The sequence below is a fragment of the Sciurus carolinensis genome, chromosome X (assembly GCF_902686445.1).
Source record: "Sciurus carolinensis chromosome X, mSciCar1.2, whole genome shotgun sequence".
Lineage (NCBI taxonomy): Eukaryota > Metazoa > Chordata > Mammalia > Rodentia > Sciuridae > Sciurus > Sciurus carolinensis.
This window is the reverse complement of record NC_062232.1, coordinates 98,220,096-98,235,954: the sequence shown is the minus strand read 5'-3', so window position 1 is coordinate 98,235,954 and position 15,859 is coordinate 98,220,096. Positions and strand designations below refer to the sequence as shown.

Sequence of the window (15,859 nt, the reverse complement as noted above, 5' to 3'; positions counted from 1 at the left end):
TTAAGTTTAAAAGGATTAATGTAAAAGAAAAATTAATAAAGGTGCCACTGAGATGACAAATGAAGACAATTCAGAGATGACTGAAAAAATAGAAACTTCAAGAAACACTCTATTCTATGTTCAAGCCAATTAATTTTTAATGAGAACATATTGGGTACTAGTTGTTGTTCACCAAAGTTGAACAAATTTGTTTCTTGCCATCAGGGCTTTCATCTAATAAAGGTGATACACCACATTTTTAAGTAATTTTAGAAAGAGGCTAAATATGCCGAATGCTCAAACAGACTGAGGTCAAGATCAGGAACCTGTTTGGTTACCAGTGCCATTCAAGAAAATGCTATTATATATAGAGAGAAAATGAGCCAAAGTCAAAGAAGCCCAACTTAGTTTAGACATTGTTGGTTGGTAGAAGGGGTATTAATGGGACACCATTTTACTGAGAAATTTACCTTTGAAGTTAGAGATGAGGAGCAGCAGTAATAAATGCACAAGCAATGTATTTAAGTTCTGTGTACTGTACTCCTTTCTGCCTGTATTTTTTCTCTCTCAGTAACCTGACACTTATCTGGGGCTCCCCCTTTCCCTATTACCCTCACATTTGAAGATAATATGCTAAAGGACTTAAGAATGTGGACTCTGGAGCTAGATTGCCTTGGTTCAAATTCCAGTTCCATTAGTTATATGTTACGTAAACTTAGTCACATCACTTGATTTTACTATCTTAGTTTTCCCTCTTGTAAAATGAGAATATTATTATCTACATTACATAGTTGCACTAAGGATTAAGTAAGTCAAATGATTAAGTGGATAAAGCATTTATTTTTATTGTGGTGCTGGGGATCAAACCCAAGGTCTTGTGTATGATAGGTAAATGTTTCACCACTGAGCTACACCCCAGTCTTGGTAAAGCATTTTTAACATTGCTTTGCACTTAGTAAATGATCATCAAATGTTAGCCATTATCATCATCTTTGGTCAATTAGTCTTGTACATTCTATCTCCTAAAAATTTTTTTGAATGTCCCCCAATACCACTGCCTTAGTTTAAGACCTCATGTAGAAGCAGTTACAATTGTACACTAACTAGTCTTGCTTCTCCCCACCCCAAGTCAGAGGGCTAACAACTTCCTGATACACTTTTGCTTAGTCTCATATACTCAGCTCTTTGAAACTTTCCCTCATCTCCTATCCTAGCCTGGTTAGAGCTATCCACTTGCATTTATGTCACCTCAAGCATTCCCCAATTATAGCACATCTCATGGTCCTGTGACTATTTGTTGATCCTTAGGCTGTGAAACCTTGAAAGCTGCTGGTACAAAGTAGGTACTTATTGAATACTTGAGTAGATGAATGAATGCTTTCTGCCTGTAGACTGTTGGCTCACTGTCTGTATTTGGAAAGTTAAGGTGAACACATCAAAGAATAAATAACTATGAACATTGGGTGGTAAGTGCTCTAAGACTTCAGGAAAAAAGGGCATTTGGTGAGTGTTGGAGTAATCTAATTCAGCTTCAAAAAGGTAGAGCTTGATTTGGAACTTAAGAAAAAGCAGAACCCGGGTAAAAAGAAGGGCAGCCACAATCTCTACAAGGGAGATATTTTATGAGTACAATGAATGGTAACAGAAAAAAAAAATGTAACATTTCCAAAACAGAAGACATCAGTCTAACTGGGGTGTTTGTGTGGGGGTTACATGTTGAAAATTACAAGTAGTTCCCAACCTATAAACAGTGTGTGTTCTAAGGATTTATTTACAAATTATTTAGACTTTATAGATCATATACAAGATAATGAGATTTCTGAACCCAGTCCAAGATACCGTAATTAACCTACTTAAGGAGTCGATGTAGCTCATGTACAGCACTAGTCTGAGCTCAAGGGCCTAGAGAAGCTGAGGGTCAGAAAAGGTGTGGTGGATTTGGGATAAGAAGATAGAGTGGTAGAGGAAAAACGAGCTTTGTCTTGATTTGCCTCTGACCCTTTCTACGCCCCTTTTTACATGTCAGTTTCTCAGTTCTACAGCTCAATTTCTCTGTCTCCCAAGACTTCTTTGCTGCTAACTTCCTTGAAAATAGCACCACAGCTAAGGATGCTAGGTCTCCCCTCCAGCCTGCCCCACTCCTTCAGGGTAACAGCTCTTTGCTATTTGAAGAGACTTGATTGAACTCATTCAGGACAATGTGTGAATAACTGATAGCTACCTCATTCTGGCAGCTGTACTTATCATCATTTTAACAGCCTTCTTGTTAGCTCAAATGAACCTGTAATTGCTGGAACTTCTGGCAGTAGTACAGAGCAAACAATGGGGTGGGATAAGCATTGCAGAAAGAGGGAGTTCCACTGTGTAAGATATTTTGAGGAGGGAAACCTTGGCTAAGTGCGTTGCTTAATTTCCCTTTCTTCTTCACCTCCATCCCCCAAATTGTTCTTGTGTATTCTTCTCCACAGATTTACTATAAGTTGCATGTAATTTTTTATAATAGCTTCATGACAGTTTGGGGTAAGTATTGTTATTCATTTGTGCACAAATCTGGTACCCCCTGTAATGGAAAATAGGGTTGAATAGAAAGGTAGGGGCTGTAGTGGAGGGGCCCTTGAAAGTGGAGCCTACAAAATACATCTACACAAATAAGGAGTCAGAGAAGTTTTTATGAATAGAAGATTGAGATGATGAAAGCAATAAAGAAGGCAAAATTTATTCTTAATTTTGGATTAGAAATGATGGGGGTGTCAGCCTGAATCTTGGCTTGTGATTGGTTAATACCAAATCCTATTTGTACATGCTGTTTTTCATTGCCCTGGGACTTTTTTCTTAAAATGTTAATGTCTGTTTCCCTTGCCATCTGACTGTTCTCTGTGGCTTGGGAACCAGTCTTCCTTTAGGATTAAGGCGTTTTGAGGCTTTCATGATTCTTGTATTCCCAACTAGCCCAGATGACCTTATATACTGTTTCTATATTTCAAAATTCAAATCCAATGTTAGTGAAACACCAAGACCACATTGTAAGACCACATTTTTCTTTTTGGTGAAAGTCTCCAGCCCTTCCAACTGTCCCCAGAACACAGCAGAGACAGCAGTTAATGATCTGCATCTGTTAGCCCTCACAGCTGCAGGAGCTTCTGCCCTCCTCCCCAACCTATGCATGTTAAACCATTTTGCAAATAGACTTTTCCCCTTGAGAAACCCTGTTGTCTCTTTTCTTTATAATGTTCATTATGTTAATATCCTTGATATTTCTATCCTGCCAGTCTGTAGAAAGGATGAGGCAAGAAAATGGGAAGATAGAGATTTGAGACACTTTCTTAAGCCTAAATTATAATTCTCTAATTGGAACTGAATTCATAGTCTTTAATCAAATACATATATTTTCCTGCATTTTGAAAGTTAAGGGTCTTGTTAACATTAGACCCTCCTGCATCTTATTTGCATACTTTACTCTTGACAGCTCACCATACCATTTGTGATACTGGTATTGGTGAAGTGCAGTGACTTGCTTGGTCGAATTTGCTATTTTGTTTTCTTGCTCCATCTAATGGAGCAGTTATTGTCAAAATTGGATTTTGTGGTTTAGTCTTTCATCATCAGTGGTTGCAACCATAATTTAATAAGACCTAACAATCCAAAGAATACGCTTTCATCTTTTTAAATTTCCAGTCTGTAGAAATGACTAGTTTTAGGAGATTCTGTTTCATTTTACAATATTAACTGGCCTAGCTGGTGACAAATCAGTGGAATGCATTTTTCACATTCTAGCATTACCAATACTATTTTGACTTAGAAAATTAATTACTGGCATTTCCTTTTATTTCCTATCTAAGTGTTTGCCTTGCTCAGTTCAGTTCAGCAGTCACTTACTGAGTAGGCCACACCCCCTTCATCCTTCTATCATTAAGTTGTTGTATATCTACTATGCTGGGCACCCTGCCAGGCACACACAGGCTCCATCATGCAAACATCAAATGGAATCATTTAAGCATACTGTTGGCAATTGTAATCTTTTATTTATTTCTTATGATTCACATCTTAGTTTTGCAAAATAAGGCATTTCTTTTTAAATTATCATCAGAAAATTGTGCTTAGGCATGGAGGATGGAAGAACCTATCTCTGCTGCCTTGATTTCACCAAAATTGTCTCTTATTGGGTTATTATGTGATAGGCACTGAGTTAGGTATCATGAATACATAAGAAAGACCCAATCTTAGCTCTCAGGAGTTTATAGTGTAGAGAGGCATAGAAACACTTATAATTTAAATAGAAAGGAGCTATAATATTTAGGAGGATACAAAACTCAACACCTGAGTCTGCTAAGGGGTGTGTGGGAAGATTTCATGGAAGGAGGTATGCTTGGTTGACAAGGAGAGCAGAAAATTCCAAGTTGAAGCATTTGAAAAACCAATGAAGCATGAGAGAGTATGGCATGTTTGGGGTCTATGCCAAGAAATTGCTGACTGATAGATAAAAGGGAATCCTGTGAATTGGCATTGAGAAGGTATTCCTGCACAGATATAGGTTGATCATTCTGCAATTTTTGTCATATAGTTAATCTATAGTTTCTATGAGAAGTTTTCTGGCCCTCCCTTCCTTGAGCCATTTATTTTCCCATGATTAATGTGTGAAGAATTATTTGTGTGTGTGAGGAAGGAGGAAGGGTATGTTTAGGAGCCATATTTGTAGTTTATCCATAAAATAAATAGTATAATACAGTGGTGACTAATGAACACTGAATTGGGTGTCAGGGGTCCTGGATTCTTGTTTTCCAGCTTTCTCAGGAGATGTCACCTGAGCCAAATCATTTAACAACTTTGCTTTTCCATCAGTGAAATGGGAATATCAACACCTGCATTGCCTACCTCAGGATCAGGTTAAAAATGAAAATGAGACACTTAAAAATAAAGAGGCATGGTAAAAATCTTTTATTTGAAATTCTGTTGGTTGAGTTTAAACTGACATTTAAAACAAGTAAAATATTTTGAGGAGTATTGGGGCGGAAAATTAGATTGAAAAATAATTATCAAATTGAAATATTTTATTTCTTCATTAACCTCATATATCTGCCTTTATGTCTTTGGGGCTTAATTTAGCTTATTTTCATGTTTTTTTTAAGGCTAGCATGATAAAAAATTTAAGCATCCCTGTGTTCTAGCATGTATATCCTAGACCCTTTCAGATTCCCACAATAATTATTAAATAGTAATTTAAGATTTATGTAAGTAAATGATGAGTTGGTATATTTTATAGTAAACCTGATAATTAATAACTATTAAGTAGTTTGAATTACTCTCAATCATTTGTGGTGCTAGGTAGTTGTATGATTTGAGTTTTGTTCCATTTTGGATATTCAAGAGGGTTCTGATCCATTCACTAAGGATTGGGAGGTTATATAACCCTGGACTTCTACCTGCTTTGCCAGTTTTCCTAGTCCAGTGACAGATTTCTTAGACAATATGTGCTAAACATTAGGAATAATGCAAAGTCCTTGTAATGGAGGAATGTAAAACAAGTGTAGTCAAATTGCCATGGAAGAAATCACAGAAAAGCACAGAATTTGAGCTGTATCTAGAAGGGCAGGTTGAATTTAGAAAAGTGGAGGGAGAAAAGATTTCATGCAAGGAGGACCCCTGGAGCAAAGCGAGAATGAACAAAGCAAGCTTGTGCAATAGAGAATGGCAAGTTGTTGTTATGGAATACTGTGTGCAGGAAACTGCAAGAGCGTGTGGTGACGTCTAAGTGCTGGACTTAGTTGCTTAATTTTTTGATTGATCCACTCATTAAACAAATGATTTCTCATAGCTCACAGGATAAAATTCAGACTTCTTCACTGCCATGTGTGGCCTTCTGCTGTGTGGTTTCTGCATAATCTTAAAATCTACTCCTTTCAACACTTTGTACCCTATTTCTAGTCATATTGAACTCTTTCCAGTTATATTGAAGATTTTGCTGATCCTTCCAACATGTTGTACTCCCTCAAATCTATGTGGCTCTGCCTAGGGTATTTCTTCTACAGTCTATCTGATGAAATTCTCATTCTTCAACCTCAGTTGCAGCAGGATTTTCGTTGTTCTGCTGTTGCTGTAGAATTGAGCCTGTACTACTAAAGCTTCTGCATCTTATTTTGTGTTGTCGAAGTATATGTCTGTTTCCCTCACTCAAGTAGAAGCTTTCTGTGAGCAACGGGTTGTGCCTTATTCACTTTTATAGCCATATTACCAACTATAGTACCTATAGCTAATTCAACTAATTTTTTAAAAATAAAATGCTCATTGAACACTTAGTTTCATCATGTGTAGTTTCATTTTAAAAGAATGATCTAGAAGCAATGTAACTGATAGACTGAGATGGAGACTAGGCAGACCAGTTACATATATCTCTTTTGAAGTTGTTTGTTTGTTTATAAAAACCAAGGGGGGTTAGATTCCTGGAAAATTGATAAAGAGAAATGATAGGATTAGTGACTGGCTTCTATAAGCAAGAGAGAGGAAAGAGGAAAGATAATAAAGATTCAGTATGGCAAATAGCAGGACAGTGACCCTTGCAAAAAATGATTCCTTTCAGGTAAACACGTTGTTTCCCAAGTCAGATCTTGTGTTAGTAATTTGCCTCACCACATTTCTGCTCTAAAGATAAACACTTTGTTCCTGTTCAGTTTATTGGAACTAAGCTCAAAATTCATGTGGTCCCCATTTTCATATCTGATCTGGAGTTTAGATGTGAAATATAAATAGTTCAAGCACACTGACTACAATTTTCTGTCAAGGGAAGGTGAGCAGTGCATAGGTGTTTGAATGTATAAAGCCTGTTTCTGCTTTTGGGAGCTGCAACTGAAGTGTTATACCAGCCAGATGCACTGGGGTGCGCTACTATGTAGCAGAGCCTAGCTGAGCATCACAGCTCTTAACTTTAAAACTCCAGAGAATTTGATGAGAGAGGGATCCACAAGAACATGACAAATGATGAGAGTTCAAACCTTAAGAGAAAAATGGGCTTATTGGTAAGAGACCTCTCTTTTCCTTTATTTACTGCCGTTACTTATTCATTGAAATAGCAAGCCTGTTATTTTCATATGTGGCTGTGAAGCGGTATACAAAAATCAATTTTACATGTATTGTAGAATTCAGGAGACATATTGGTAACCATGTAAAAATCATAGGGAGCTTGGATAAAGCTTGATTTTTAACAAAATCTCTAAGGAAATTTTATTTTGCTTCAGACTGTGGTGTAGATTTATTTATTTAGCTTAAATGTAATCCAGGTTAAGAAATATATATTTAAAAAGTTAAAATAAAGAACAGTGACTTGTGTAGAAATATATAATTTCACTAAGTTACCAGAAGGTGGCACACCAGATTCTTCTTACATACACAAAGAAAAGGAATAATATTAATAGGAATATAAAATAAGCTGTATTTAAAGATATTTTAATGTATTTCTAAGCAAGGAAATGTTATAATTGTTATTTGCTTGGCAAGGCTTATGCTAGAACATGATAAAATATGAATTTAATTTATTATAGCTTTTAATCATTCAAAAATAATATTTATATTATAGCATTTTAAAAGTAGACTTTGAAACAATATTGCAGCAAGGAGATGGTATTTAGAATTTATCATTCTAGGAAAGAAAATATTCGCCATTTACCTTTATTCTTTGGAAGTCATTAGATGTAAGATAATCTTTTAGGTAAGGTCTTTGTCAAGGTCTTTCTAAAAATGCTATTAAACTCTGACTTTGATTTAGTTATGACTTTAATAATGCAATAACGCTTGTGAGTTGACCCAGAAAAAATTGAGACAGGTTATTTAGGAGAAAATGTTAGATGAGGCTAATGTTTACCTTCTAGAAGCTAATAACAACGTAAATGAAATAAATGTAAATAAATTATATATTGTGTTAGAGCTTCTCAAACATCTGCCAGCATGCTGTAATTTATTAAGAGAGTTGACTGTCGACAGAATATACTGCAGTGCTTCTGTAGTAGTCTCTATTTTTAAAACTGCAATCCTGAGGCTGTACCAGAAGTGTGTCTGTCCAATGTTGCTTTTTTGTGAATTTGCCTAAAGGAGCTAGATAAATGGCAGAACTTCCCCAGCACCAAATCTTCTGGTTAGGCGACAATACATCTATTTATATGTTTTTATTAATTACAAGCAGTATGAAAATAAGAAAATTGGTAGTAAACGAGCCCAGAAGAACATTAGCCATCTGTTCTCAGAAAGCTTTTAATGTGTGTCATTTGCTTTCAGGTTTTTATGGCAAAGTGGTATATCAGCAAAGAATTGACCTTTAGGCTTAAAAAGCTACTAAAAGACAAATCACTCCAAGGGCGAATATATGTTTACTGGAGAAGTGTTTCCTTGTGTCCAAATTTGACTAGTTTAGTCTTGTAGATCTGTTGTAAATAAAGATTGCACTTAATGCCAGTCTTTATTCCAGAGTTTCTAAAACATTAAGAGAGCTTCCAAAAACAAATAGAATCTTATGACTTTCTAGTTAAGCTTTTGAAAAGTTAATTTACATAATTTTAAATTGTTCTGTGTGGCCTTAACTGTTCAGGGTTTATAAATATGACTTACTAATTTACAGCTAAAATGCTTTCAGGGTATGCTTTGAAAAATTTGAACTAAATACAATGAAGCCACAATTAACCAGTTTTTTTTTTTTTTTTTTTTTTTTTGCACTCCACTTTCAGGAGACGGAGGCAATTGTCTTTAAAACAAGCCGATTTCAAGGATATATTCAAAAAATCAACTTCAGGGTATGTCTAAGGGTCTGCATTTTCGTCTACCTCTTTTTCAATGAGAATTTATTTTTATAAAAGACCCTGAGGAAACGGAAGACATTTAGTTTTTAAGGAAAGTTAAATGATGTCTAGGATTTTGTGTTTATTAAAAAAATTATTAAAAATACCACACATCATTGTATTGTGCTTTATATTTTCCTGTGTGCTTTCACAAACATATGTTAATTTGTCTTTCATAACATTGCTATGAGATGAGCAAGAAAAGTAGCATTTTTCCTAATTTACAGATAAGGAAAGATAACACTAGAGGTCATAAAGCTAATTAGTGACAGAACTGCAACCAGACCCAAGGTGCCTTGCTCTGTCCTCTTGCATTCTTCCTCATGGAAAAAGTTTGAAACAAGTTTTTAGCTTTTAAATTTGTAATACATAATCAACGTAATTTATAGTACATTTTTAAAAATTCCTGTTCCTCACAATTCCCCACTTTTCATCTACTTGTCTGCTTCTGTGTGTCTGCCAGCTGGACACTATTGCTTTCAGACTCTCCCAGACCTGGAAGAATTTGGAGTGTGGGAGGGCAAGATAAAGGCTGTGGACAGTTCAATTTGACAACTGGTGGTGAAAAGCCAATGCTGATATGCTAAGGAAGGCTAGGGACTGAGAGAGAAAACAGAATGTTACTATAGTTGGGGTATTTTGAGCTGGGTTGGTGGGAGTGTGTTTAGCAACCTTGACCTTAAAGAAGTGTTTCTCTTAGTAGACCTGGCATGGTAATCAGTTGGGGTACTTGTTTCAAATGCAGAGTATAAATACCTACCTCCAGACTTGTACATTTTATTTGCTCCAGCTGATCTTTGGCATACTAATGTTTGAAAGCATCTGCTTTAAAAGTATAAAACTTCTCTCTTTTTCTCTTTTGACTGTGCAAGAGTCAAAAGAAGAGACCCTTTTTCCCAACAACATTTGTGTTTCATGTGAAAGCATATCAACCAGGGCAGTTGGAGCCAAGAGGTAGGCAAGGGTGAGGAATAATAGATATTATTTACCCACATTTCTGTGTCCACATCTGAAGCTCATCACAATAGGCATTGCTCACTTTGGAGACTGTGAGGTATTTTATAAAAAAGGCTGTGTCCATTTTAAACTTGAAGAAGGTTAAAGGGTGGAAAGATTCCCTTAAAAAGGTGAAAAATAAATTTTGATGTCATAATAACTAACCTTTCCTAGTTGTTTTATTTTAAAATAATTTTTTAAAAAATTAAGTTGTTTATAGGGCTGGGGTCGTGGCTCAGTGTTAGAGCACTTGCCTAGCATGCGTGGGGCACTGGGTTCCAATCTCAGTACCACATATGAATAAATGAATAAAATAAAGGTCCATCAACAACTAAAAAAGATATTTAAAATATTTTTTTAAAGTTGCCTATAAAATTAGACCACCCAAGTTTCTATTATAGTTAAGACTTTTACTGTATCAATATATTTGTTCTCCCTTATGTTTCAGGTATGACTATCCAGTCGACCTGATTAGATTATAAGGGCCTGATAGCCAGAGCACCTGTGTTCTTTTGTATATTTGTAACATTTAACGAAGTCATATATTTTCAATACTTATTGATGATTGGACTAAATCAGTATGTACCTCTTCTCTAAGGACTTGGGGTTAGGTATAGTGAATTGATTGATTTTGGTATTTCTGACATCCAAGTCTATGTTGCATTGTCCATAATGGTTAATATACTAAAAAGACCTCAGTTGAAACACATTTTAGTTAACATATAAAAGAGCATGGTCCTAATTAATAAATTTGCTAGTGTCTTTCCCTGAATATCATTTGAAGCTCAGTCTTGGCCTTTTGGAATATGGGTTTTGTTGTTCTGTATTTTACAAGTCTGAATCTCAAAAACTGGTATATTTTGAAACACATAAACATAAATATTTTTGTTTAATGTCTGAACCGTATTGTAGGAATTTAAATAAAATGGCTAGATCCTGCAGTGGAAGATACATAAAAATGCTCAACAGTGTCTCTGACTTAGATCAAGCTGAATAAGGAATAAATGAATAAATATATACTAGCTAAAGGGAAAATATTTTCACCCAAGTGTTGTGTAGCTTCAGAATTCCATGAAAAATGACTAAAAATAACTGATTATTTAAAACATGCATTTGATTTTAAAGACATGATGTGATTCTGAACATATTATAGTAGACAGGCTTAGAAAGACTGCCAGGAAACCCAAAAGTAAACTACCACTAGCTTAAACCTAGGGTCAATCTAGGATATAAATTTTGTTTTTATTCAAAATTCCATTCACTTTAGTTAATAATAGAACATGAGATAAAGGAAAAGAAATGGTTTACCCCCTATGGGATAGCTGTTGCATCTAAGTAATAAAGTTAGGCATAATGCCAAAGCAATGCTTTGGTTAGATCACAACACATGACCACTTTTTATAACATATGCTAATGATGTGTTATATCAGGATTTTAATTAAGTTGCTATTTGAAGGCATAGAAATTTTAAATTACACACTTTTTAGTTAGCTTCTATAATTTAGACTTATCACCATATAATGGACATCTCTCACCCCAACTGTTTCTGTATCCTTTATTTGTTTAGGAGAACTCAAAATCTCCAAACAGAAGATTCAAAATTAGAAAATGAAAAGGATATGGAAATAGTCATGAAAATAGAGATGAGTTTACTAAAAGTCTCTTGGTTACCACCATACTAGGCCAAATACCATGACTATACCCTTAACATAACAGTCAGGCTTCATGTTAGAATAATGAGTCATGAAGTTCAAATTTGAAATTGAGTTGTTTTTGAAGTATAAGATTTTCTCATTCATTATATAATTAAACCTTTTCTTTTTAGTTAGCAATAATGTCTATGGATATAGATATAGGGAATTTAAAGTTTTAATGATTAAGCCTGGGAAATGGTGAAAAAATAAAACAATTGAATATAAAGAACCATTTTTTGTGGAAAATTTAAAGTGTATATAATATTGATGAATCATTAGGATTAGCTTTCCTTGAAAGTATTGCCTCTGGTTATTCAAATATTATTGTGGTTAAACTATATAAACCTGTAATAATCAAGATTTTCAAATAGGGAGAAGAGATTGGACAACTAGGTAATCTTCTAATATTGCTTTTAACTGGAATACCAGTGGTTCACATGTGAATATAATAACTCTTTGTATATATGTTTTTCAAAATAGTATCATTATTTCATCAATTTAAATTGGAATGTTGAAGAAGATATTTTGGAGTTTTTTAAATTTAGAAACAGATTTTATAAAAAATCTTTGTGGTTCTAAAATACTTTAGAATATATCAAGTATTGACTGGCATGTCTTTTGAGATTTGGTATGTGATATACTTATTGTTGAAAAGTTTTTAACCATCATAAACAAATGTTATTAGCTATTGTTTATTCTTAGCAAAATAGTGCAGAATTTATAAAGAATGTGGGGGCTATAGTTGTAGCTGAGTGGTAGAGCACTTGCCTCGCATGTGTGAGGAACTGGGTTTGGTTCTCAGAACCATATATAAAAAAATAAAATAAAAATCCATTGACAACTAAAAAAAATGTTAAAAAATTGATTATGGGGCTGGGTTTGTGGATCAATGGTAGAGTGCTTGCCTGGCATGTGTGAGGCCCTGGGTTCAATTCTCAGCACTGCATATAAATAAATAAAATGAATGTCCATTGACAACTAAAAATTTTTTTTCAAAAAATTGTGGATTTTATATATATATATATGTATATATATATATATATATATAAAGTTTTCATGCATCTTTAGTAATCTTGCTTGTATGTTTGCTGCCACCAAAATTAAAACACAGTTGTGAAATTATTTGAAAAGATTTATATGAATATATTTTTATTCAGTACAACCATATTCTTAACTGTTCCTTCAATTGCAAGTACATTCTATTTTATTTATTTTATTTTTTTGACAGTGTTGAGGATGAAACTCAGGACTTAATGCATGCTAGTATGTAAGTACTCTATCACTGAGCCACACCCCCAGTCTGTACTGTACATTTAAAATGGCTTTTTATTTTGATAAGTTTGACTTTTTCATGTACAATGCATTAGAGAAGCTAGCAATGGCTTGTTATTTTATTTACCCAAAGTAATTTAAGGACATACTTAGGAAGTTGCTGTGAGATGACCAAACAGATTTAAAAAAATCATTATTCTAGGTGAGAGCAGAGATTTCTCATTAGTACAATTTATTTAAGCACATATTCTGGATGGTTTTCTTTAACACATACCTATTTTTTGGGGGGGGGGTGGGTACTGGGGATTGAATCCAGGGGACACTCAACCACTGGAGTCACATCTCCAGCCCTTTTTTGTATTTTATTTAGAGATTGGGTCTCATTGAGTTGCTTAGGGCTTCACTAAGTTGCTGAGGCTGGCTTTGAACTTCCTATCCTACTGCCTCAGCCTCCCAAGTTGCTGAGATTATAGGTGAGTGCCACTGTGCCCAGTCACATACATATATTTCTATATATCTCTATCTATCTATCTATCTCTATCTCTATCTATACCTCTATCTATACCTCTATCTATATCTATATCTATCGATCTATCTAAAAACTTTTTTTAACCCTGTAACTTCTTTCATTTGTTTCCCAACTATAGAAAGTGTTACATAAATATCAGGAATTGCTACTCTTCTGGTTTTCCATTTCCCTTCAGCCAAGCAGTATCTTCCTTGTCCCTGTTGCTGTCTTCTTCTTTATACCCTTCCCTAATGTTTCCTGACTTTTCAGCATACCAGTTCCTCATATTGGTGCCCTGCTTAGTATCCTTCCTAGCCTATGAAACTATTGCATACTGAAAGAGTCCTGAGCTTCACACTATTTATGCCATGATGAAATAAGAATTCTCTATGCATGTGCATGAGTATGTGCCTGCATAATTATGTCTTTATACTTAATTTTTATTATGAAAGAATGGTAGGCACTCTGTAAATCCAAGACATAGTCATAGCCACAGTAGTGCTATGTCTTCATAGATCCTTTGTGGAACTATAAGAATCCACACAGTTCTGTTAAGGAAATTTCCAAGATAGAACTTTCTAACACAGTTATCTTTGAAAAACAGTTGGAATTTTGCATTTTGATTGTAGCAAGACTACATATATATGTAGTAAGAACTTTTTAATGTATTTTATATTCAATTTCACATTACCAAATAGATACACACACACACACACAGAGTAAGAAATATGTATAACACATATAGACAAATACATGTAGCCATACATGTGAACAGTTCTATTTCCTGTAAGAAGGAACCTAAATATATTAAGAATTTTGCTCTTTTGTCCAGAATTATTTCTGCACTTTTTAAGATTTAACAGTCCTACTTGGTTGCCATCCAAGTACTTATACTGATTGGTCGAGCATAAAAGGGGCACGTAGTTTGGCATGATCTGCAGTCTTGTCTGGGTAACATGAATAACATTGATATTCTAGATTAGTCTGCAGAGACATTGTCAGGACTGAAGAGATTACATAGTGCCTGCTCACATAAAATGTGGCTGATGCTTTTATTATTTAGCTGTACCTGCCACAGTTTTAACTTTTTCCTTACAAGGAAAAGGTAGGTCTGTTCTTAGGGCATATCAGGAAAAAAAATGGAGAGAGAATTTAGGCACACAACATATTAGGTGGTACTAGTCAGTCAGTAAATTAAATTTTACTCTAAAGTTATTTAGGAATATTTATGCCAAGAAAAAGTCAGACAATTATTTGTGCTTTTCACTTTTGTCCCATACTATGACTGGCTTAAGTTGTATTTACATTTTTGTCTCTGATTATTCTTAAAACAGTTTTGTGGAATTGGGGTAGTTTGGCAATAGTTCCTTATGTGTACCTTTTCGCTTTTGGTGTTTCCTGCTTTTGTCTTTCTGTGTACATCTAAAAGGTGGGGTAAATACATCTCTGTAGTTCTTATTTATTTAAAATTCTTTGAGAAATTTATAAGATATGATTCACTTCAGATAAAAGCATACATCTTATGGAATGGTCTGATTGAAAAGAGAGATGATAGAGATTCTAGAGGGGGAATCCTAGTTTGGAGATTGAGAACAGTTCTGCTGCTATTTAGAATGGTGACTTTGGACAAATTAACTTCTCTGAGTTTCAGTTTTTTCATTTATACAATGAGGGCACTCAGCAAGATGATTTCTAAGAGTGTTACAAGTTCTGAAAATCTCCTCTTCCTATATCAGGAGCCAGGAATTCTGTGTTGTAAGATTTGGCCAAGAATGGCTCTTTCTGTGTCTTGGCCAAGGACCATCATTGTCCTTTGTTTATTATATCTCTAAAATATGCATTTCACAGGTATTTTTAAGTGATTAGTTAATGTTCATAAAATTCTTTGAAGATCTGTTGTGTATGTTGTCTTTCTATCCTGTTTTATGCAGTGGTCCATAATAGAAACCAAGTGTTCTAGAAATGAAATCAGTGTTTCTTATGATGTGACTGAGGGTTTTTAACATTTACCAGTCTCAATATTAAAGTAGCAGAGCACTAAGCTTGCATAATTATATTTTAAATACACATTTAATCATTTTCTTCCTTTTTCCTGAAGATGAAAACAATTTTTAGTTCTGGAATATAATGGTTATTATAATTATATTCATAGTTGCTAATAAAGTCTCTGCCAGGGTAGTAACATCTGATTAATTTGTATACTGCTAATTTTTAATTGGGATGATTTTACCTGGCTGAAGTTTATTTCTAAAGGACGTATAAGGAATGGTGTTATTAGGCAAATTAAAATAGTGTTCAAGGGCCATATTTCTACTCAAAGGATTAGTTTTTAAAGTCTTTGACATAATATTTATTTGCTTATGAGAGAGAATTACAAATGACTTAGCAATTTATTAAAGCAAAAGTAAGAACTAGATATAAATAAAGGTTCACAAGCTTTTGGGTTTTTGAGTTTTTAAGCATGCTGAGGATAGGGTGGAAGGAAGCAGTCTTATTTTCTTTTTACTTTGAATACAAAACTTGTATTAAACTCTATGAGAAATCTAGACTGAAAATTGATGTAGAAAATTAATGAAATTGGTTGATTTCTT

At 34.3% G+C, this 15,859-nt stretch overlaps 1 protein-coding gene across 5 annotated transcripts in view; it reads left to right on the top strand.

Annotated features, from left to right (window-relative positions):
- Positions 1 to 15,859, top strand: part of Klhl13 (kelch like family member 13) — a 172,072-nt gene that overhangs the window by 90,812 nt on the left and 65,401 nt on the right. Inside the window, exons 1-2 of one of the 5 annotated variants that reach the window (XM_047535772.1) lie at positions 6,935 to 6,989; positions 8,688 to 8,753. The exons of 2 other annotated variants lie outside the window; for them this stretch is intronic. In XM_047535772.1, coding sequence (XP_047391728.1) covers positions 6,949 to 6,989; positions 8,688 to 8,753 — 107 coding nt within the window. In that variant the 5' untranslated portion in view covers positions 6,935 to 6,948. Of the gene's footprint in view, positions 1 to 6,934; positions 6,990 to 8,687; positions 8,754 to 12,721; positions 12,756 to 15,859 lie in introns of those variants that run through there. 2 more of the 5 variants (XM_047535771.1, XM_047535776.1) reach the window with 2 other exon arrangements.